The 24,697-nt window shown below is 50.0% G+C and overlaps 1 protein-coding gene across 1 annotated transcript; it reads right to left on the bottom strand.

Annotated features, from left to right (window-relative positions):
• Nucleotides 1–7,470: 7,470 nt before the first annotated feature.
• Nucleotides 7,471–24,463, bottom strand: LOC308678523 (telomerase Cajal body protein 1-like). Its single transcript, XM_081345748.1, has 11 exons — nucleotides 23,402–24,463; nucleotides 21,421–21,882; nucleotides 19,590–19,688; nucleotides 18,012–18,120; nucleotides 16,284–16,372; nucleotides 15,268–15,358; nucleotides 14,147–14,279; nucleotides 11,153–11,361; nucleotides 10,870–10,973; nucleotides 9,590–9,733; nucleotides 7,471–7,870 (listed from the first exon to the last, which is right to left on the bottom strand). The coding sequence occupies exons 2-11, from the start codon at nucleotides 21,699–21,701 to the stop codon at nucleotides 7,678–7,680; spliced, it is 1,452 nt and encodes a 483-aa protein (XP_081201874.1). The 5' UTR covers nucleotides 21,702–21,882; nucleotides 23,402–24,463; the 3' UTR covers nucleotides 7,471–7,677.
• Between the last annotated feature and the right edge of the window lie 234 nt (nucleotides 24,464–24,697).

Raw genomic sequence — 24,697 nt, 5'->3', positions numbered from 1 at the left:
AGTTGCAAGTCGTTTTGTGTTGCCCATCTAGGCTGAGTTGAGCTGAGCGCCAGTTAACCAGGATTGGCTCTTCCTTGTTCGTGGAGAGTCAACCCAGACTTAAAAGAGGGTTTAACTGCTAGTTTGTGGACCAGCAACTTGTAAATGCGTTGTGCAAATTGGTGCAAACGAGACCACATCCGTGGGGAAAGGTCGACACAGTCAAAAAGGTTGTGGCTATCGCACCATTGTGGCCACCCTCCTGACTCGGGTTGATTCTTTTCCCGGCAGACAGGGAATACACGACTTACGACGGCAAGCGAGCCCAAAATGTTCGTCGCTAAGCGAGACACTTACCCAGCGCATTTTGCTCCGTTTTACCACCTTCCTGGCCACCGTCGCTAAGGGAGTCCTTGCAGCGGTTAAGTGAGCCACACGGTCGTTAAGTGAACCCGGCATCCCCCCCCCCTATTCACTTTGCTTGTCGGAAAGTCGCAAAAGGGGATCGCGTGACAACACACACCCCTCGGGATGCTGCGACCGTCATAAATACGAGTCAGTTGCTTAGCTTCAGAATTCTGATCGCGTGTCCCCAGAACGCTGCGACCATCGTAAACACGAGTCCGTTGCCCAGCGTCCGAATTTTGATCGCGTGACCCCGGGGATGTTGCAACGGCCGTAAGAGTGAAAAATGGTCACAAGTCACTTTTTTTCAGAGCCGTCGTAACTCTGAACGGTCACTAAGTGAACGATCGTAATTCGAGGACTGACCGGTAACTGGTTTGGCTGTGGGAGGTGACCTGAACAGAATTGTTGGGTTGGTTAAATCGGAATAAGTTTGGCGCCCAATTTTCATTTCCCCCCCCCCAAGTGTACACCAGATATTGTCCTCGACTTACAATGGTTGAGTTAGTGACCGTCCAAAGTTACATCACTGAGAAAAGTGAGTTAGGACCGTTTTTCGCACTTACGTCCGTTGCGGCAACCCAGGGTCACATGATCAAAATTCGGACGCTGGGCAACCAACTCGTGTTTATGACGGTCACAGCATCCCGGGGGGAGGTCACGTGATCCCCCTTTTCGACTTTCCGAGGAGCAAAGTTAATGGGGGAAAGCTGGATTTGCTTAACGACCGTGTTACTCACCTGACAACCGCAGCGATTCACTTCACAACTGTGGCAAGGAAGGTCATTAACGGGACAAAACTCACTTAACGACTGTCTCCCTTATCTGAGGAAAATTTCGGCTCAATTGTGGCCGTAAGTCGAGGACTCCCTGTAACCGCCTAACGGTGGGAGATCTGCAAAGGGAAAAGGGTCGAACAAGTCAAGATGGCGGCCACAAGCGTGCGACAGCCACAACGTTTTTGATTGTGTCAGTGTCTCCCCGCCGATGTGCTGCCTGGCGGTCTCGTTTTCACACAAAGGTGCAAACACATCTACAAGTCGCTGGTCCTCACAGCTGCAGGGATTCCCTTGACAACTGTGGCGAGGAAGGTCGTTAAATGGGGCAAAACCCATTTAACAACCGTCGCAGGTCGTACGTCGAGGACTGCCTGTGTAACTCGCACAATCTCCTCCTGCGCAGACCCACAAACTCTTTGCCCTCGCTCTGTTCCCCGCCGGGCGAAGGCCGCCGCCCCAAGGCTCCGTGCAATGACGCTCCGCAACAATTCTGGGCACGGTTGTGTGCAGCTGGGATGCACACACGTGTGTGTGTGTGTGTGTGTGTGTGTGTGTGTGTGCACACACACAAGGCGGGGAGAGAGAGAACGATGCTCCTGCAGCTGACGAGGACCCGCTGGGTGGGAAACAAAGTGTGAGATTGTGACGGGGGCGAACAAGCCGAGACACAACCCGGGGCGAGAGGAAAGGAGTGTCACACAAGTGAGAAGACACAACTTGGAAATTGCCAAACAGTGACCGCCTGCCTTGGCAAGCCCCCTCCCAGCTCAAAGGAGACCCCCCCCCGACTCCGGCTGCCTTTCTGCCTGTTTTCTCCTGTAGTAAAAGGCCCCCACCTCGGAGGTTTTGCTTGGCAACTGCCTGAAAAAGGAATCTGCTGGGGCCCAAGGATCTGACCATGTGCAGAGTGCAATTTGCTCTCTCCCTCCTCCCCCCCACCCCACCCCCATCAGCCAAGCAGGGTCCCAAGTGGTTAAGATCTATAGAAGAGAATTATTTGTGGGTCAGGGCTGAAATGAGGGGTGGTCTTTGGTGCTCTCTGAGCTGGGCGGTTTTCTGGCAGACGTCTCGTGACCCAACTTGGTTACATCATCAGGGCTAGGAGGGAGGTGGGGTTACACACCGGAAGGGTGCAGGAGGAGGAGGAGGAGGAAGAGGAAGAGGAGGAGGAGGAGGAAGAAGAAGAAGAGGAGGAGGAGGAGGAGGAGGACGACTGTGGGGTCCTTGGGGGTCTCTGAGCTGGGTGGTTTCCTTGCAGACGTTTCATGACCCAACTAGGGAACATCATCAGGGCTAGAAGGGAGGAGAGGAAGGAAGGAGGGAAGGGAGGGAAGGAGGAAGGAAGGAAGGAAGGAAGGAAGGAAGGAAGGAAGGAAGGAAGGAAGGAAGGACTGTGCGGTCCTTGGTGCTCTCTGAGCTGGGTGGTTTTCTGGCAGATGTTTCATCAGGGCTAGGAGGGAGGGGGGGTTGCACACCGGAAGGGGGCAGGAGGAGGGGGGGAGGAAGAGGAGAAGGAGGAAGAAGAAGAAGAAGAGGAGGAGGAGGAGGAGGGCTGTGGGGTCCTTGGGGGTCTCTGAGCTGGGTGGTTTCCTTGCAGACGTTTCATGACCCAACTAGGGAACATCATCAGGGCTAGAAGGGAGGAGAGGAAGGAAGGGAGGGAAGTAGGGAGGAAGGAAGGAAGGAAGGAAGGAAGGAAGGAAGGAAGGAAGGAAGGAAGGAAGGAAGGAAGGAAGGAAGGAAGGAAGGAAGGACTGTGGGGTCCTGGATGGTCTCTGAGCTGGGTGGTTTCCTTGCAGACGTTTCATGACCCAACTAGGGAACATCATCAGTGCTAGAAGGAAAGGAAGGAAGGGAGGAAGGGAGGAAGGGAGGGAGGAAGGAAGGAAGGAAGGAAGGAAGGAAGGACTGTGGGGTCCTGGGTGCTCTCTGAGCTGGGTGGTTTTCCTGCAGACGTTTCATGACCCAACTAGGGAACATCATCAGGGCTAGGAGGGAGGGGGGGTTGCACACCAGAAGGGGGCAGGAGGAGGGGGGAGGAGGAGGAGGAGGAGGAAGAAGAGGAGGAGGAGGAGGAAGAGGAGGAGGAGGAGGAGGAAGAGGAGGAGGACTGTGGGCTCCTTGGTCTTCTCCAAGCCGGACTGATGATTTCCACAAGCTCAACCCCCTTCCCGAAATAAGCCATCTTCTCCATTCACACAATCCTCCAGACCAGCTTTCGGCTGGGTCTCCTGCAGCTAAGCCTCCCCCCCTCAAAAAAAACAACCCCTCCTCCCTCCCCCCCCCAGGAGGTGCCCAGGCCTTTGGCTGCCGAAGCCCCAGAAGGGCAAGAGAAACCCTAAATGGGGGGATGGGGAGGGGTCCCCAGCCAGGTCAGACCCTTCCCAGCTTTTGGGTTTGTCCTTGAAAAGGCTGCCTTCAGGTGCTTTGGCAACACCAGACCCTCATTCTCGGTTTGCCCGGTTGCCAGGCAACCGTCTCTCCAAGCAAGCCTTCAATTGGGAAGGGGTGGGGGGGGAGACCATTAGCAGGGAACGGAGGGAGGGGGCTCCAGCAGAGACCAGGAGCCGAATTCTGCTGGGGCACGTTAGATTGGGAGGCCCGGCCCTATTCCAGATGTTCTTCCCAGGGGTTTTGCGGGATGAAAGGTGCGGCATTTGCGTGCATCACAACTGGCAAAGGACACTTTGAAAAGTGAGGGGGGGGGTTCCTCGGCTTTGGGAGACCCTCTCCCCAGCTTTCTCCCCGAACCCAGAGCCAGCTCAACGGGGTCTGCTGGCTAGTGGTGCAAAGTGGGGGTACCCATTTGCTACTTGCCGAGACGTTCATTTCCCCCCAAAGGGGAATAAATACAGGAAGTCCTCATCTTACGACCGTGTGAGACGTGATCCCCTTTTGTGACCATCAAGTAAAGTCAATAAGGGTGTGGGGGGGGGAGCTGGATTTGCTCAATGACTGCGCGACTCGCTTAGCCGCTGCGGCGAATCTGCTTAAAAATTAGGCCAAGAAAAGTCGCAAAATGGGGGCAAGAGTCAGTTAGCAACTGTCTCGCTTAGTGACTGAATGGTCGTAAGCCGAGGACTGTCTGTGATCAATTGCCTCGATGGGCTGTTTGCATTTGGATGGGGGTCTTTTCGCTTTGCAGCACGAGCATCTGGGGGAAAAAAACCCTAATTAATGATTATTTTGTTATTGTTGTGGTTGTGATTATTATTATCTTGGAGGAAGTATGCAAAAAGATTCCACTCGGGAGAATCTACTGGATTTCCATGAGCTTGGACTGGTAGGGATTCTGGAGCCTGCCCCCTTGTGGTAGTCAGCAAGCATTACACCCTCTCCTTCTGGCAGGGTTGAACCACTGAACTTCTTATCCCCAGCCAGCTCCAATTGCTTTACTGGGTCTGCATGGTTGTGTGTACGTGTGTGTGTGTGTGTGTCATTGCATTCCTGCACCAAAGGGAATCCTCGGCTTAGGACCGATCACTTAACAAGCCTTCGAAGTAATGACAGATCCGCAAAAAAGGTACTTAGGACAGGACTGCTTAGTTCCAGTCCTGCCTTAGGTAGGAAAGCCAACTGGGTGACTTTGAGCCAATCGCCAGGAGACGGTGAGTTCTAGTCCCGCCTTAGGCATGAATGCCAGCTGGGTGACGCTGGGCCAATCACCAGGAGACGGTGAGTTCTAGTCCCACCTTAGGCACGAAAGCCGGCTGGGTGACTCTGGGCCAATTTATTTATTTATTTATTTAATTGGATTTATATACCGCCCTTTCCCGCAGGACTCAGGGTGGTTTACAGGGTATTTAAAACAAGAAATACAAAAGTTAAAAACAATTAAAAATAATTACAACAGTCCCTGAAAAAGTAAAAAAAAACCGATTAAAATTAAAATTAAAAAATTCTCAGCCTGGGCCAGAGAGCTCGAAGAGCCAGGTCTTCAGGTCCCGGCGGAATGAACGAAGGTCGGGGGCAGTCCTGAGCTCCACGGGCAGCTGGTTCCAGAGGGCAGGCGCCCCCACTGAGAAGGCCCTATCCCTGGGTATTACCCGCCGGCAATCTCTTACCGGTGGGACCCTGAGAAGACCCTCCCTGTGGGAGCGCACTGGACGAAGGGAAGTTGATGCCGGCAGCAGGTGTTCCCTTAGATAATCTGGACCCTCGCCATTTAGGGCTGTATAGGTCATCACCAGCACCTTGAATCTCACCCGGAGGGCAACCGGAAGCCAATGCAGCTCACGGAGAAGAGGTGTTACATGGGAGTATCGGGAAACCCCCATCACAACTCGCGCGGCTGCATTCTGCACCAGCTGAAGCCTCCGAGTGGTCCTCAAGGGCAGCCCCATGTAGAGAGCGTTGCAGTAGTCTAAACGGGAGGTCACGAGCGCATGAGTGACTGTGCGTAGGGCATCTCGGTCCAGGTAGGGTCGCAACTGGCGCACCAGGAGAACCTGAGCAAAAGCCCCCCTGGTCACGGCTCCTATGTGGTCTTCAAAATTGAGCCGGGAGTCAAGGAGGACACCCAAGTTGCGAGCCCTATCAATGGGGAGTAACACCTCACCCCCCATCGTTAGAGGTAGAATAGTCTGGTTAACCCGAGATGCCGATATGCACAGCCACTCAGTCTTGGCGGGATTGAGACAAAGCCTGTTTCTCACCAGGAGACGGCGAGTTCTAGTCCCGCCTTAGATATGAAAGCCAGCTGGGTGACTCTGGGCCAATCACCAGGAGACGGCGAGTTCTAGTCCCGCCTTAGATATGAAAGCCAGCTGGGTGACTCTGGGCCAATCACCAGGAGACGGCGAGTTCTAGTTCCGCCTTAGATATGAAAGCCAGCTGGGTGACTCTGGGCCAATCACCAGGAGACGGCGAGTTCTAGTCCCGCCTTAGATATGAAAGCCAGCTGGGTGACTCTGGGCCAATCACCAGGAGACGGCGAGTTCTAGTTCCGCCTTAGATATGAAAGCCAGCTGGGTGACTCTGGGCCAATCACCAGGAGACGGCGAGTTCTAGTCCCGCCTTAGATATGAAAGCCAGCTGGGTGACTCTGGGCCAATCACCAGGAGACGGCGAGTTCTAGTCCCGCCTTAGATATGAAAGCCAGCTGGGTGACTCTGGGCCAATCACCAGGAGACGGCGAGTTCTAGTCCCGCCTTAGATATGAAAGCCAGCTGGGTGACTCTGGGCCAATCACCAGGAGACGGCGAGTTCTAGTCCCGCCTTAGATATGAAAGCCAGCTGGGTGACTCTGGGCCAATCACCAGGAGACGGCGAGTTCTAGTCCCGCCTTAGATATGAAAGCCAGCTGGGTGACTCTGGGCCAATCACCAGGAGACGGCGAGTTCTAGTCCCGCCTTAGATATGAAAGCCAGCTGGGTGACTCTGGGCCAATCACCAGGAGACGGCGAGTTCTAGTCCCGCCTTAGATATGAAAGCCAGCTGGGTGACTCTGGGCCAATCACCAGGAGACGGCGAGTTCTAGTCCCGCCTTAGATATGAAAGCCAGCTGGGTGACTCTGGGCCAATCACCAGGAGACGGCGAGTTCTAGTCCCGCCTTAGATATGAAAGCCAGCTGGGTGACTCTGGGCCAATCACCAGGAGACGGCGAGTTCTAGTCCCGCCTTAGATATGAAAGCCAGCTGGGTGACTCTGGGCCAATCGCCAGGAGACGGCGAGTTCTAGTCCCGCCTTAGATATGAAAGCCAGCTGGGTGACTTTGAGCCAATCCTCCTCTCTCTCAGCCCAGCCCACCTCACAGGATTGTCGTGGTGGTGAAAAGAGGAAGACGCACGGAACATGTTTGCCTTCTTGAGTTCGGCAGAAACAATAAAAGCGGGATACAAATAAATTAATCATTTTTTTTAAAAAAACTTCCCAATTTATTGAGAGTTGTGGAGTTTGGGACTGGCTTGGTGAGGAAGACTTGAAACAATATGGATCCTCTGGGAGAAACCTTTATGAAATCTTTCATTAGGGGATGAAAGCCACGTCTTTTTTTCCTGTGAAAATAAGTATTGGAAAGAAGGAATTTGGCTCTAAATATGGAGAAAGCCGTCTGAGCTTTCTCCAAAGTCTGTCGGTTTGGGCAACGCCGGAAAAAACACGGATATCCCAGAGAAGCGAGGAATTCCAGGAAAAGAAACCTCTGTGTGTGTGGGGGGGGGGAAATCCGGTATTTCTCGCTGAGTTCAAAAAGAGAGAGGAAAGGGGACCAAGAAGAAAGATCGGGGCCTCTACTGAGACCCCCGTCAGGGCTTTCTCCTCCGTGAAAGACACACACACACACACACCGCCATTGGGTCTGTTGTTGAGACACTTGTGTCTCCTGTTGTGTCTTCAGAACGAGCTCTGGCGTCCATCCGGACCGAGGCACACCACGTCCGGGAGTCGTAGTTATGCGCCCAGTCCTGAAACCGGCAAGCGGAATAGCTTGGTGCAGGATCCTGCCACGATTCTTGTTCGGCTCCTCGTGCCACAGAGGAGGAGGCGGCCACGGCTGGAGTCTGGTCTTCTGGGCTAGGAAACGGCCCCCTCGCTTTGCGAGTCCGGGCTGCACCACCACAACCGGAGAGCGTTGTCGCCCTGCGTCCGAAGAGGGGCGACTGGACGGTCCCCTCCTTCTTCCGCCTCGTCCTCTCCACTCTCTGGCAGATCGGGAAAATGCCGCTGGCCCGAAGCGGTGGCCAGCAGAGGGAGGCTGGGGTGGAGGCTGGAAGAAAGAGGGGGGGAGAGGGATTAGGAAGACGAACCGGGGCTGGCTGGCTGGTGCCCCCCCCGGGACCGCAGGCTGCCACATCTGGAACGCCTGCCCTGCTCCGAGGGCCAAGGGTGACCCACAGCTGGAGAAGCTCTTGGCAAGAGGCCGATCCTGCGGCGGAAGCAGCATTGAATAGCACGCGGATGGGGGAGCTGTGTTAGCGATCCGGAGGGAGATCAAGAGGCTTTTTCTTTTGCAAGATCCAGTCTGGGTCGGTCACTGGGACCAGAACTTCTGGACTGAGGCTGGAGCCCGTCTTCTCTCTACTGGAGGCTTTATTCCCTATTCCTGTTCCTATCCCCCATTCCCAATTCCATTCCGTTCTTCATTTATTCTATTCTGTTGCATTCTCCTTGTTCTGTTCTGTTCTATATTTTATTATTCTATTCTATTCTAATTTTGTTCTATTCTATTCCTTATTCTATTCTATATTTTATTATTTTATTCTATATTTTATTATTCTATTCCATATTTTATTATTCTATTCTATTTCTTATTCTATTCTATTCTATATTTTATTATTTTATTCTATATTTTATTATTCTATTCTATTCTATTCTATTCTATTCTATTCTATTCTATTCTATTCTATTCTATTCTATTTTATTTTATTTTATTCTATTATTATTTTGTATTATTCTGTTCTATTCCATTCCATTCCATATTTTCTACTGTGTAGGTTTATGCATATGTTGCATGGAGCATGTTTAAATGTGTGTTATGTATGTGTACACTTTTGAAAGCAAGCAACAAAATTTCATTTTTAATGTGTGCCATTGTGCCCACAGTAAAAAAATGACAAAGGCTATCTATCTATCTATCTATCTATCTATCTATCTATCTATCTATCTATCTATATCTATCTCTCAACTCTATCTATCTATCTATCTATCTATCTATCTATCTATCATCTATCTATCTATCATCTATCTATCTATCTATCTATCTATCTATCTATCTATCTATCTATCTATCTATCTATCATCTATCTATCATCTATCTATCATCTATCTATCTATCTATCTATCTATCATCTATCTATCTATCTATCTATCTATCTATCTCTATCTATCTATCTATCTATCTATCTATCTATCTATCTATCTATCTATCTATCTATCATCTATCTATCTATCATCTATCTATCATCTATCTATCTATCTATCTATCTATCTATCTATCTATCTATCATCTATCTATCTATCTATCTATCTATCTATCTATCTATCTATCTATCTATCTATCTATCTCTATCTACCTACCTACCTACCTACCAAGCAAGCAAGCAACCATTATATGCCACCCATATGGTCACCTACTGGCCCTGGGCAGCTTCCAAGAACCATTTTCCTTCTCCCATTTTCAGTCTCCTGCAGGACGTCCGACTCCCAATATCCCTAACTAAACAGCTAAGGATTCTGGGAGTTGAAGTCCAAGTGGTTAGGACACAACAGAGCAGAGGAAGCTGGCCCAAGCGGGCTCTTTCTGCTTACTTGGGGCCAGCACCGTCCGGGGGGGGGGGAGGGGGGAACAGAGGCACTCCGACACCCCAATGCACACCCTGCAAGCTTTGGGGTTACCCCTCCCGCCCCACAATCCCCTGTGGGGTGACAGAGCCTAGGCCGACCCTGACTTCCTGCACCCCGACGACCGCCCGAGCAGGATTCGTACCTGATCCCATTCACGCAGTCTCCCACGGCCTGGAATTGCAGCACTGGGGGTAACACAGCTGGGGGGTCGCCGGGGGGAGGCTGGGTGGTGTCCCAGACCGTAACGAGGCCGTTGGTGTTCCCACTCACCAAATACCGCCCACTCCTGTCCGGGGGGGGGAGGAGAAAGCAGGGGAAACCTGGTTAAAGTAGTCCCTTGACTTACGGCCGCAGTTGAGCCCCAAAGTTCCGCTATTAAGCGAGACAACTGTTCAGTGACTTTTGTCCCCGTTTTGCGGCCTTTCTTGCCGCGGTTGTTAAGTGGATCGCTGCAGTTGTTAAGCGAGTAATGCTGTTGTTAAGCGGACTTGGCTTCCTTATCGCTTGCCAGAAGGTCGCCAAACGGGAGCGCGTGACCCCGGGATAATGCAAGCGTCGTAAATGTGAGTCAATTGCCAAGCGTCTGAATTTTGAACACATGACCACGGGGGTGCTCCTCCTCCTCCTCCTCTCCTCCTCCTTCCCCCCACTCCTCTTCCTCCTCCTCCTTTCACTCCACAACCCCCATTTCCTTCTAGCACTGATGAGGTTCCCTCGTTGGGTCATGAAATGTCTGCAAGAAAACTGCCAAGCTCACAGACCCCCAAGGACCCCACAGTCCTCCCTCCCTCCCTCTCCTCCCTTCTAACCCTGATGACGTTCCCTAGTTGGGTCATGAAATGTCTGCAAGAAAACTGCCAAGCTCAGAGACCCCCAAGGACCCCACAGTCAGTCAGTCCTTCCTTCCTTCCTTCTAACCCTGATGACGTTCCCTAGTTGGGTCATGAAATGTCTGCAAGGAAACCGCCCAGCTCAGAGACCCCCAAGGACCCCACAGCCCTCCTCCTCCTCCTCCTCTCCTTCTCCTTCTCCTTCTCTTCCTCCCTCCTCCTCCTCCTCCTCCTCCTCCTTCTTCCTCTTCCTCTTCCTCCTCCTCCTCCCACTGTCTTTTAGCACTGATGATGTTCCCTAGTTGGGTCATGAAACGTCTGCAAGGAAACCACCCAGCTCAGAGAGCACCAAGGACCCCACAGTCCTCCTTCCTTCCTTCCTTCCTTCCTTCCTTCCTTCCTTCCTTCCTTCCTTCCTTCCTTCCTTCCTTCCTTCCTTCCTTCCTTCCTTCCCTTCTAGCACTGATGATGTTCCCTAGTTGGGTCATGAAACGTCTGCAAGGAAAACCGCCCAGCTCAGAGACACCCCCCCAAGGACCCCGAAGAAAACAAGCCATCTCCAGGAGGGGAGCGCATCCAGACGGCCACTTACGGATCCAGGTCAAAATACAGCCTCTGATTGGTGCCCACCGTGCGGGAGAGCGAGAAGACCATTTCGCCCGGCTGCCGGAGGTCCCAGCAGAGAATCTCGGCGTCCTGTCGGAGAATGGCGGACGCTTACGAGAAGGCGGAGGAGCAAGCTGGACTCCTTTCCCACGTCCTTCACCCGCCTTTCCCGACGCTCAGGCCACCCGGAGCCGGGTTCAAGAGATGGGACAGCCACCAGGCCACGCTCGGCCCCTCCATCCCTCCCGCCAAACGCCGCCGGGCTTTACCTTGCGTCCGCCGGTGAAGAGGTAAAGTCCGTCCGGGGAAAAGGCGGCGTGGGTGACGCCCCCGCGGTGCCCAACGAGCATCGCCAAGGGGTCTCCCTCCGCGCGGGAGTAGAGGCCGACGGTCTTTGCGTACGAGGTGCAGGCGTAAAGGGGCTGCGTCGGGCTGAAGGCGATGCAGGAGATGATCCCAGTTTGTCCTTGTTTTTTCGCTGGGAAAAAGGGGGCAAGGCGGCAGGATGAGGCCCATTTTTTTTTTTAAGGAAAATTTTATTGATTTGTCTAGTTTTACATTTAAATATTTGCAAAGCAACGTGGCGGCTGAGTTGGCCCACAATTCAATAACAGACAGATATCTTTAGTACAGATCACGAACTGTTAAAATTCAATATTTCCTCCCTTTTCCCCCCTGGGCGTTTACTGTCTCACATTTAAATTAACACAATTCTTATGATATCGATTTAATAAAAATTAAAAAAAAAACTTTCTTACGTTTATCCATATTTTTTTTAGTTTGTACCTGTCCCTAGTTGTTTTAACGTTCAATCTTTTTAGACAATCGAGGTCCTGGTTAGTTTTCCCCCAATTTTTAGTTTCCCGTTAATATTTTAAGTTTAACGTTTAATATTTATAATTCCCAAGTTTTAAAGGAGGCCCAGTTCTATTAATCCACCCTTAAGACCCATGAAGCTATGAAAGGGGGGGGCTTTCCTGGGGTCCCCCACCCCGGGGCACCGAGCACCCCCCCCCCAATCTGGAGACTCCCCTGATGCCAGAAGACAGGCCGACGTGGAGACAGGTGGTCCTCAAGTTACAGCAGTTCATTTAGTGTGCGGTCACTAAATATTTTAGATTTTATTTTTTAACCCTGCCTTGATTATGTTTAGAAATCACTCGGGCTATTTATGCAGCTAGTCCTCAACTTACAGCAGTTCAATGAGTGACCGTTCAAACTTACCACGTCACTGAAGAGAGTGACCTATGACCGTTGTTTGCACTTACGACCGTTGCACGGAGCCGTGATCAAAATTAAAATGCTTGGCAACTGACTCGTATTTACGACGGTGGCAGCGTCCCGGGGTCACGCGATCCCCTTTGGCGACCTTCTGACAAGGAAAGTCACTGGGGGAACGCCGGATTCACTGAACGAGACTCTGTTACTATTGTTAACAAACAGCGCTTCGCTTAACAACTGCAGCGAGAGAGGTCGTAAAATGGGGTCCTTGAATTACGGCAATTCAGCCTAAAGTTTCCACGGCTGAGCGAGACAGTCGTTAAGTGAATTTTGCCCCATTTTATGGCCTTTCTCGCCAATTTAAGTGTTTCTCAATTTGGGCCACTTCAAGGCGGCTGGACTTAAACTCCCAGAATGCCCCAGCCAGCAGTGCCAACGGGAGTTCAGGCCTTATGGGAGTTGAAGTCCGTTTAAAGCAGGGGTCTTCAAGCTTGGCCCTTTGATGACTTGTGGACTCCCCGAATTCCTCAGCCAGCGTGAGGGAACTATGGTCCTTTGATGACTTGTGGACTTCAACTCCCAGAACTCCTCAGCCAACGTGAGGGAAGTTTGACTCTTTGATGACTTGTGGCCTTCAACTCCCAGAATTCCTCAGACAGCGTGAGGAAACTGTGACCCTTTTCTCACTTGTGGACTTCAACTCCCATAAGTCCTCAGCCAGCATGAGGGAACTGTGACTCTTTGATGACTTGTGGCCTTCAACTCGCAGAATTCCTCAGCCAGCATGAGGGAACTATGACCCTTTGAGGACTTGTGGACTTCAACTCCCAGAATTCCTCAGCCAGCCTGAGGGAACTGTGACCCTTTGATGACTTGTGGCCTTCAACTCCCAGAATTCCTCAGCCAGCGTGAGGGAACTATGGCCCTTTGATGACTTGTGGACTTCAACTCCCAGAATTCCTCAGCCAGAGTACCTGGCTGAGGAATCCTGGGAGTTGAGGTCCACAAGTCATCAAAGGGCCAAGTTGGAAGACCCCTGGCTTACAAGTGACCACTCCTTTAATTATTGCAGATTATTTTATATATGGATCCTTTACAGGAGAGGAACTTTTAAATAGGACATTGTCACCAGTCCCTCAACAGCTCGGGACTACAAAACCTTAAAACGACACCTCTTCCCCTGTGATTCCCCCCCACAATTTACGTCCTTCCTGAAGTGGGGTCCCACTTCTGTCATAATTCTCCCATGTCTTCATATATATATATATATATTTTTAATTGGTTTATTTATTCCTGGGATTTCTGCTCACTGCCTCAAAAAAGGGACTTTTTGGCAGTTTGCAAGTCTCCCATCAAGTCCGCAAAAAGGCAAACCGACAAGAGGCAAAATAAACGGCAAGTTTTTCACACCTCACAGCTTCTCACAAAAACAATTATCTTTTTTCTTTAAAAAAAATGGCGGCTAGCCAACAAATTTCGGGGTGGGGAGGAGGCAGGCTGTTGCAGCGACGCGAAGCAAAGCAACGGGAAGACCAGGCTGCGACGTTCTGCCTCCCCCTCCGCCGTCACTATGCAAGAACGGGGTGCCCTCCTACGTCGTGTGTGTGTGTGTGTGTCAGAACCGGCCTCTCTTCCCTTTTTAATTGCCATTTTTATTTATTATTTTGCTGATTCTCTCGTCCCTGAGCGCACGGGGATTCCTCGACTTACAACGAACGGCACCCGAATTTTCCACGGCCGGTTGGTTTTACGAGCATTCTTCCCAGCTGTTTTAAGTGAATCACGCGGACGTTAAGCGAAGCTGGCTTGAGGTGGCTCATCGGAAGCCGGCTGGGAAGGTCGCAAATGGGGATCGTGTGATCCCGGGACGCTGCAACTGTCGTAAGGAGGAGTCAGTTGCCAAGCGTCTTGATTCTTGATCCCGTGACCAGAGGGATGCTGCAACTGGTCGTAAAGCGGTCGTTAAGTGAGTTTTTCCCCACTGCCGTTGTAACTTCCAGACTTTGGCTGTTGCCCTCAATCCGACCTAGGGTTTAACTCACCAAATGTGGGTCTGTTTTCGCACGACCGGCCGGGCCGCGATGTGTCGAACACCCGCACCATTTTGTCGAAGCCGCAAAAGAGCTGGGCGCCATCAGGAGTGAAGCAGAGCGAGTGGGCGGCCGTCAACTCATCCTGGACCGAAAGGACAGACAGACAGGTCTCTGGTCAAGCTCTTTGTGTGTGTGTGTGTGTGTGTGTGTGTGTGTGTGTGTGTGTTGTGTGTGTGTGTGTAATTGTAGAGCCCCCAGCTTTTCCCCAGGACATTTTTTTGTGTTTTACATTAGGCTGCATTCATTACAGAATAACAGAAGGACAAGAGTTGGAAGGGACCTTGGAGGTCATCTAGTCCAACCCCCTGCTCAGGCAGGAAAGCGTACACTGTTTCAGACAAATGGCTGTCCAGTCTCTTCCTTAAAAACCTCCTGTGATGAAGCACCCGCAACTTCTGGCAGCAATTCGTCCTACTGATTATAATAGAATCATAGATTCAGACCTGGAAGGGACCCTGGAGGTCATCTAGTCCAACCCCCTGCTCAGGCAGGAAACCCTATACCGTTTCAGACAAATGGCTGTCCAGTCTCTTCTTAAAAACTTCCAGCGTTGGAGCATTTACTCCTTCTGGTGGCAGGCGGTTCCACTGGTTAATTGTTCTCACTGTCAGGAAGTTTCTCCTTAGTTCTAGGTTGCTTCTCTCCTTGACTAGTTTCCATCCGTTGCTTCTTCTCCTGCCTTCAGGCGCTTTGGAGAATAGCTTGACTCCCTCTTCTTTGGGGCAGCCCCTGAGATACTGGAAGGCTGTTATCCTGTCCCCCCTCGTCCTTCTCTTCGTTAAACTGGGCATCCCCGATTCCGGCAACCGTTCCTTATGTGTTTTAGCCTCCTGTCCCCTGATCCTCTTCGTTGCTCTTCTCTGCACTCTTTCCAGAGTCTCCACATCCTCTTCTTTACACGGTGGTGACCAGGCCGTATTCCAAAGATGGCTCATTAACGGAGCAAAGTGCGCAGACCTTCGAATGATTAACTGGGCGATTCATTTCTGGGCAAGATGGAAATCCCAGGGGGGCTGGGGAGGGTGGGGGAGGCTGAGTGGGGGGGGGCTCTGGCCTTCAGACCTACTCACCAGGTGGTTGTAGGGGCGAAAAGAGGCCCGCAGCTCCCCACTGAAGGCATCCCACACGTGGACCGGGTTGTCTCGGCTGCTGCTGGCCAGGCTGCAAAGGGAGAGAAGGCAGTGAAGGGAAGGGGAAGGGGAAGGGGAAGGGGAAGGGGAAGGGGAAGGGGGAGGGGAAGGGAAAAGGAAAGAGAAAGGGAAGGAAGTGGAAGGGGAAGAGAAAGGGAAAAGGAAAGAGAAAGGGAAGGAAGGGGAAGGGGAAGGGGAAGGGAAGGGGGAGGGGAAGGGAAAAAGGAAAGAGAAAGGGAAGGAAGGGGAAGGGGAAGGGGAAGGGGGAGGGGAAGGGAAAAAGGAAGGAGAAAGGGAAGGAAGGGGAAGGGGAAGGGGAAGGGAAGGGAAAAAGGAAAGAGAAAGGGAAGGAAGTGGAAGGGGAAGGGGAAGGGAAGGGAAAAAGGAAAGAGAAAGGGAAGGAAGTGGAAGGGGAAGGGGAAGGGAAGGGGGAGGGGAAGGGAAAAAGGAAGGAGAAAGGGAAGGAAGGGGAAGGGGAAGAGAAAGGGAAAGGGGAAGTGGAAGGGGAAAAGGAAGGAGAAGGAGAAAGGAAGGGAAGGGGAAGGAAGGGAAGGGGGAGGGAAAGGAAGGAAGGGGAAGGGGAAGAGAAAGGGAAGGAAGTGGAAGGGGAAAGGGAAGGGGAAGGGAAAGGGAAAAGGGAAGGAGAAGGGAAGAGGAAAGAGAAAAGGGAAGGGAAGAAGGGAAGGGGAAGGGGAGGCTGGCATGGACCAAAACCAAGCCGGGCTGTGGAAGAGGACGCTGGGTACCGAGGGGACCCACAAGGGACCCACAAGGGCTCCAGGGGGGGCACACAAGGAGCACCGGCCTCCCTCTTTCAGCATTTCAGATCAGAACTATTGACGTCATATTTCATATATTCAATATCTAACCCTATCCCCCCCCTGGGCAGCTTCCAAGAACGTTGGGGGTTTGGGGGGGGGAGCAAAAGGCTGCGAGAAGAACCGAAGTGGATTTACAAGCAAGTCTCCGGATCGGAAGAATTCATCTGCGGGAACCAGCAGTAGTCGTATAGGGTGTCGCCTTCCGCCATGCGCAGGACGGGACTCTGTGGAGGGGAAGAGGAGAGGAGAGGTAATAATAATAATAATAATAATAATAATAATAATAATAATAATAATAATAATAATAATAATAAAGTAACAGTGATACCCATTGTCATCGGGGCACTGGGAACAATGTCCAAAAACTTTGCAAAACACATCAAGAAATTGCAGCTTCCTGCAATAATAACTCCAGCAAAGCTGCAAAAAACTGGGCTACTCGGAAGATCTTACATTTTAAGGAGGTACCTGGTTGATCCCTAGGATGCTGGCAGAGAAAGAAAGAAAGAAAGAAAGAAAGAAAGAAAGAAAGAAAGAAAGAAAGAAAGAAAGAAAGAAAGAAAGAAAGAAAGAAAGAAAGAAAGAAAGAAAGAAAGAAAGAAAGAAAGAAAGAAAGAAAGAAAGAAAGAAGGAAGGAAGGAAGGAAGGAAGGAAGGAAGGAAGGAAGGAAGAAAGAAAGAAAGAAAGAAAGAAAGAAAGAAAGAAAGAAAGAAAGAAAGAAAGAAAGAAAGAAAGAAAGAAAGAAAGAAAGAAAGAAAGAAAGAAAGAAAGAAAGAAAGAAAGAACCTTGGAGGTCATCTAGTCCAACCCTCTGCTCAGGCAGGAAAGCTGGTTTGGCACATTAGACTAAAGGGATGTGGGTGGCGTGCAGGACCACCCTGAGGGTGGAGGGCTCAGGCCCCTTTCATCCAGAGTGGCGTTTCTCGACTTGGGCAACTTGGAGACGGGTGGACTTCGACTCCCAGAATGCCCCATGGAGGGAAGTTGGCCCAGAAAAAGGATATGCCCCAGCAAAGAACAGACTGTCTGAGGAATTCTGGGAGTTGAAGTCCACAAGTCTTAAAAGTTGCCAAGTTTGAAGACCCCTGATCTGGAGTTAAGGCTGACCTGGACTTTCCAGCTGTTAACAGCAATGGTTGATCAATCCAGGTCTCTTTTAACTCCGGTTTAACATGAGAGCTCGGGTTAAGCCTACAAACCAGAAGTTATCCTGGTTTGATTTTTAAGCACCTCCCGCTTACTCGGGTTTTCAGCAAAAGCTGAGGAGAGAACGCACCTCTCAACTGCCCGCAAGGCTGACTCTGCCTTGTTCACAAGACCGGCAGATTCAAATCCCAGGTTTACAGTGACAAAGAAACGGGCAGCCATGGGAAAGAGGTTAGAACACATGCTGGTTTAGCACATCAGACTAACCCGATATTGGTCAGCCCTTCTCTCTCAGCCCAGCACACCACCCAGCGCCGGTAGGAGGAGAAGAGAGGAGTAAAGGTCCTCCCTCCACTTACGACCGCAACGGAGGCCAAAATTTCGAGTTGCTAAGTGAGAAATTTGTTAAGTGAGCCTCGCCCCGTTTTTGGACCTTCCTGGCCACCGTTGTTAAGTGAGTCACAAGTGAGTTGCTAAGTGAATCCGGCTTCCCTATTGACTTTGCTTGTCCAAAGGACACAAAAAGGGGGATCGCGTGACCCCGGGACGTAAATACGAGCCAGTCGCCAAGCGTGTGAATTTTGATCGCCTGACCCTGGGGAGGCTTGCAACGACGGTTGTAAGTACGAGAAAGGGTCGTACGTCAGTGCCCCTGTAGCTTCGAGCGGTCTCTCCATGCATTGTTGTGAGTCGAAAAGGAACAACGAATCCACGTACCATTTCAGTCACCTCTCCCCACTGCTCTGCATACAGCTCTGGAGGAAGGTTGTATATCCGCAGTGTGTTGTCGGCACTGTTGGTCAGCAGGCAAGTCCCATCGGGCGCCCTGCAGGAGGGAGGGAGGGGGGTCAGAAACACCCCCAAAAGGGGTCTCCCCCCCAGCCAGGTGGGGTTCTGCTACTCCCAGCTCATTTAACCAAGCAAGTCGTTTTTTTCAGCCACAAAAGAGGGGGAAATGATTAATAATTTAATTTAATAATTTGATTTCTATACCGCCCTTCTCCCGAAGGACTCAGGGCGGTGATAACACAAACCTGACAGGGAAAGTTGTGTTGCAATGAGGAATACAACCAACAAGATGACAATTACTTTTCGAAACCAATGTTTCTCAGCCTCAGCAACTTTTAAGCTGGGTGGACTTCAACTCAAAGAATTCCCCAACCAGCCATGCTGGCTGGGGAATTCTGGGAGTTGAAGTCCACATCTGTTAAAGCACACTGAGGAATTCTGGGAGTTGAAGTCCACCCATCTTAAAGCAGGCTGGCTGGGGGATTCTGGGAGTTGAAGTCCACATCTCTTAAAGCACACTGAGGAATTCTGGGAGTTGAAGTCCACCCATCTTAAAGCAGTCTGGCTGGGGAATTTTGGGAGTTGAAGTCCACATCTGTTAAAGCACACTGAGGAATTCTGGGAGTTGAAGTCCACCCATCTTAAAGCAGGCTGGCTGGGGGATTCTGGGAGTTGAAGTCCACATCTCTTAAAGCACACGGAGGAATTCTGGGAGTTGAAGTCCACCCATCTTAAAGCAGGCTGGCTGGGGGATTCTGGGAGTTGGAAGTCCACATATCTTAAAAGGGAACTCTGGGAGACAAAATCCACGCGCCTCAAAGGGAATTCTGGGAGATGAAGTCCACCCATCTTAAAGCAGGCTGGCTGGGGGATTCTGGGAGTTGGAAGTCCACCCATCTTAAAGAGGAATTCTGGAATTAAAAGTCCACACGCCTCTCAAAGGGAATCCCAAGAGTTGGAATCCACACACTTTGAAAGCAATTCTGGGAGTCTTAAGTCCACATATCTTCAAAGGGAACTCTGGGAGACGAAATCCACGCGCCCCAAAGGGAATTCTGGGAGATGAAGTCCACCCATCTTAAAGTTGCTGAGGCTGAGAAAGACCGATCGACCCAGCTGAAGCATTCTGCCTTGGGGGAGCCTGCATCTTCCTTTCAAGAGTTTCTCACCCACTTTAAAACTGGAACTTGCGTGAGCCCATCTGCCTGCCCCATAGACCCCTTCTTTCTCCCACTTTTTAAGCCCCTTCCCTCCCGGTCATTCAGCTGCCTTCTTCTTACTTCTAGCAGCCTCCACGCCACCTCCATCGCTGCTGGGACCAGCCGATAGGTCCCTGGGTGGGCTTCTGCTGTCCAGTCCCATCCAAGAGGAGAAGAATCTGGGGAATTCTCCACGTCTAAGGGCCAGCAGCAGCCCAAACCCAGAACAGGTGGGAAGTGGCCTTCACTTCCAAGACCCAGGCGGTCTCACCCGGGCCCCGAAAGAGCTCTCCCGCCAGCTACTCACCACTTGCAGCCTTTCAAGAAGTTCTCCGGGACGTGGCTGTACTCGGCCCACGCGCCTGTCAGAAGTCGGGGGGCCTGCCCAAAGTCGTACGCTGGAAAGCTAGGAGACGGGAGAAAGATGCCAGTTGCATCCTGTGAGCTAAACTACTAATTACTACCAACCAGGGCTGTAAATGCTGCTAATTAAGTCTCCCTTCGGCTGCTCTGCCATAACTAGCACTGGGTGGGTCGTGAAAGGTCGGAAAGAAAACCACCCAGCTCAGAGATCACCAAGGACCCCACAGTCCTCCTCCTCCTCCTCTTCCTCCTCTCCACACACCTCACTTCCTTCTATTTTTTATTTTTATTTTATTTTAATTCCATTTATATCCCGCCCTTCTCCGAAGACTCAGGGCGGCTTACAAGCTTAGCAGTAGCCTTCATTCTATGTATATGCCTGCTTATTAGGGCTTTCACACACACACCCCAAGCGGCATTATTACAAAGTCAGCTTATTGCCCCCAACAATCTGGGTCCTCATTTTACCTACCTGGGAAGGATGGAAGGCCGAGTCAACCTTGAGCCTGGTGGGACTCGAACCTGCACTAATGGCAGGCAGCTGGTGTTACTTAAGGAGGCGTTAGCCCACTGCTCCACCAAGGCTCTTCTAGCACCGATGTTACCCAGTTGGGTCATGAAATGTCAACATGAAATGCATAGAGAGCCCCAAGGACCCCACAGTCCTCGTCCTCCGCTCCTCGTCCTCCTCTTCTCTCCATAAAGCCCACTCCCTTCTAACACTGATGAGGTTCCCTAGTTGGGTCATGAAACATCTGCAAGGAAACCACCCAGCTCAGAGAGCACCAAGGACCCCTCAGTTCTCCTCCTCCTCCTCCTCCTGATGCTGTCTCCACAATCTCCCCTCCCTTCTAACATTGATGATGTTTCCTAGTTGGGTCATTCATGAAATGTCTGCAAGGAAGACAATCAAGTTCAGAGAGCACCAAGGTCCCCACAGTCCTCCTCCTCCTCCCTTCTAGCCCTGATGATGTTCCCTAGTTGGGTCATGAAAGGTCTGCAAGGAAACCACCCAGCTCAGAGACCCCCAAGGACCCCACAGTCCTTCCTTCCTTCCTTCCTTCCTTCCTTCCTTCCTTCCTTCCTTCCTTCCTTCCTTCCCTGATGATGTTCCCTAGTTGGGTTATGAAAGGTCTGCAAGGAAACCACCCAGCTCAGAGACCCCCAAGGACCCCACAGTCCTTCCTTCCTTCCTTCCTTCCTTCCTTCCTTCCTTCCTTCCTTCCTTCCTTCCTTCCTTCCTTCCTTCCTTCCTTCCCTGATGATGTTCCCTAGTTGGGTCATGAAACATCTGCAAGGAAACCACCCAGCTCAGAGAGCACCAAGGACCCCTCAGTTCTCCTCCTCCTCCTCCTCCTGATGCTGTCTCCACAATCTCCCCTCCCTTCTAGCACTGAGGATGTTACCTAGTTGGGCCACGAAGCATCTACAAGAAAATCACCAAGATCAGAGAGCATCAAGGACCCCCTCGGTCCTTCTCCTCGTTCTCCCTTCTCCCCCTCTCTGCAAACTCCCCTCCCTTCTAGCACTGAGGATGTTACCTAGTTGGGTCCTGAAACGTCTGCAAGAAAACCACCAGGCTCAGAGAGCCCCAGGGACCCCCCCCCCACCCTAAGCTCCCCAGGCCACGCCTCAAAGCCACAGACTAGAAGACCTTCAAGGTCCCTTCCAAACTTATCATCCTACGTTCATATCCTGTTCCGATTCTCCGGGGTTGAGGAAGACCCAACTCCTCTGCCTAAACTGAACTGCCTTTTGTTCGGAATCCAACTCACTAATATTGTCCCCCATCGGTCAACGCTCCACTTCCTTCGACCGCTTCCTCCTGCTTCTCGTTGCCCAGCTCTTCCTCAAAGCCCAGCGAAGCGTCCTGGAAGCGGGATCCTCCTTCCTCTCGAGAAAGTCCCCGGGCAGCAGGATGTTCGTCTTCTTGAGCTCCGTTCAGCCGTGGCACCTTAGAAGCCGGTCCAGAATTTACTCCCGCTTCCCCATCGTTGTCCGTTGAAAGTTGCACGTCTGCCGTAGCCGGGCTCTCCGCAGAGAATTCGGCCTCCATCGCACACTTCGAAAAAGGGTCTCTTGAACAAGAGCTGCTAGGCTGGGACGCCCCTGGGAGGAGTGTGGATACAAGCAATCCTCCTGGCTATAGCTATAAATTGCAGTTTCAGCTGGAGGAGAAAGCGGTTTTATTCATCCCAGCTTGGGAAAGGAAAGGACGCCACGAGGAAGTGAGGTTTCTGTAGATTAAGAAACAAAAAAACATCAATATTGTTGATTCTGTCGAAACCGAATAGAATAGAAAATAGAATAGAATAGAATACAGAATAGAATAGGACAGAACAAAATATAGAATAGAACAGAATATAGAATACAGAATATAATAGAACAGAACAGAATATACAATACAGAATAGAACAAAACAGAAGAGAATACAAAATAGAATATACAACACAGAATAGAATAGAATAGAGAATAGAGAATAGAATAGAATATAGAATAGAATATAGAATATAGAATAGAATAGAAAATTAAAGAATAGAATAGAATAGAATAGAATAGAATAGAATAGAATAGAATAGAATAGAATATAGAATAGAATAGAATAGGAAATTAAAGAATAGAATAGAATAGAATAGAATAGAATAGAATAGAATAGAATAGAATAGAATAGAATAGAATAGAATAGAATAGAATAGAATAGAATAGAATAGAATAGAATAGAATAGAATAGAATAGAATAGAATAGAATAGAATAGAATAGAATAGAGGATAGGATAGAATCTGGAAGGGATCTTGGAGGTCTTCTAGTCCAACCCTCTGCTCAGGGGGAAACCCTTCTCCATTTCAGACAGATGGATCTCTAATCTCTTCAACTGTAGCAAGTTATTCTAGGGGAAAGTATTCCAGACCACCCCAGAATTTAGTAGCCCGATGAAGGTTTCTCGTATTTGACAGAGCAAGGAAATTAACACTTAAAACCAAAATACTAGTCCTTCTAACACAGGTCGTCCTTGACTTACAATCGTTCATTTAGTAACCGTTCATGAAGTTACAACAGGACTGAAAAAAAAGTGACTTACGACTGTTTTTTACACTTTACAACTGTTGCTGCAGGATCAAAATTCACACGCTCAGCACCTGACTCATATTTATGACGGTCGCAGCATCCTGGGGTCACGTGATCCCCTTTTGCGACTTTCCGACAAGCAAATTCAACGGGGAAGCTTGACGACCAGGTGACTCACAACTGCACAACTGCCGTGATTCACTTAACAACTGTGGTGAGGCAGGTCGCCAAACAGAGCAAAACTCACTTAACAACTGTCCCGCTTAGCAACGGAAATTTGGGGCTCCATTGGGGTCGTAAGTCGAGGACTACCTGTGCAGTCATCCAAATAATTTATAATAAATGATGTAACATCTAATAAATTAAGGGGTGGCCTTCATTACATCAATAACTTTATGCATTATAGTAAAATTATTGCACAATTCAATGAAATAATAAATTAAAGGACGCCCTTCCTTGCATTAATTTATAATGATTATTTTAATAAATTAAGGGATGGCCACCACGACATCAATCAACTTAATGCATAGTAATAAATAGTGCAGCGATATAACAAGCTAAGGGGTGGTCATCATTACATTAATTTTTAATAAACGATCCACCTAATAAAACAATAAATTTAATGGCTTAAATTGACTTTTAATAAGGAATTATTGAATGAAATGCAACCATAAATTAATAGCGGCCACCATTCAAATTAAGCATCCTGAGCCCGGCGGTGCAGCGCAACGGGGAAGACCAGACACGCGTCTGGCAGTTCAAGGTCGACACGCGTCACCATCGTAACGTGTAAACGATCTGATGCGTGCAGAGCTGCCCAGCGCCGTCAGGGGCGAGCTCCGAGCCTCCCCGCGGCAGCTTCCCCAGGAGGGGGAGGCGAAAGGCGGCCAGCCTTCAACTTGCCTCCCGGAAGCTTCTGCTCCGCATTGAGGCGATGGGCGGCGAAAGGGAGCCGCCATGACACCCCAGGCCCCGCCCCCTGATCGCGACGCGGAGTCTCGCGAGAGTTGGAGGATTTCAGGCGTCGCGCCATTTTTCCGCACGCAGAGATAGGAAATTTAGAGGAGTCACTCCCCCTCCCCGGAGGTGTAAATTGAAACTTCCGGGTACAGCATTGTCTTTAAATTCTATTCTATTCTATTCTATTCTATTCTATTCTATTCTATTCTATTCTATTCTATTCTATTCTATTCTATTCTATTCCATATTTTCTATTCTGTTCTGTTCTGCATTTTCTTTTCTATTCTGTATTTTCTTTTCTATTCTGAATTTTTTATTCTATTCTATATTTTTTATTCTATTCTATATTTTATTATTCTATTCTATTCTATTCTGTTCTGTATTTTCTTTTCTATTCTTTTCTATTCTGTTCTGTATTTTCTTTTCTATTCTGTATTTTTATTCTATTCTATATTTTATTATTCTATTCTATTCTATCCTTATTTCTATTCTATTCTATTCTATTCTATGATCAAAATTCAGAGGCTTGGCAGCTGACTTGTACTTATGACGGTTGTTACAGTGGCCCAAGGTCACACGGATCCCGTTCTGCGGCCTTCTAGCAAGCAAAGCCAATGTGGAAGCCAAATGTACTTAACAACCGAGTTACTCACTTAACAACTGCAGGGACTCACTTAACAATGGCGACAAGTCAGGTTGTAAAACGGAGACAAAACTCACGTGACAACTTTCTCGCTTAGCAATGGAAATTTTCGGCTCAGTCGTAAGGCGAGGAATTTTCCAGGCAACTGGCGGGCGGGGGGGGGGCAGCTATAGGAATCTGAGTGGGGGCCAAGAGAGGCAGGATCTCTGCACTGTGTGACCTGGTTGACCTAACCTGGCTTCTTTCTGCCAACATGAAAGATGGAGCATTGCGGTATTTTCCACCCACACTCTCCGCTCGAGTTGTCAGCTTGTTCTTTCCAGCGATAAAAGTGTCTGAGTTGCACAATGCGACACTTGTGGCCTTTCCCCCACTTGCCGAG

Source organism: Vipera berus, assembly GCF_964194415.1.
Source record: "Vipera berus genome assembly, chromosome: Z".
In the NCBI taxonomy this organism is placed as follows: domain Eukaryota; kingdom Metazoa; phylum Chordata; class Lepidosauria; order Squamata; family Viperidae; genus Vipera; species Vipera berus.
Note: the sequence above shows the minus strand (reverse complement) of the source record. Positions and strands in the feature narration are given on the sequence as shown.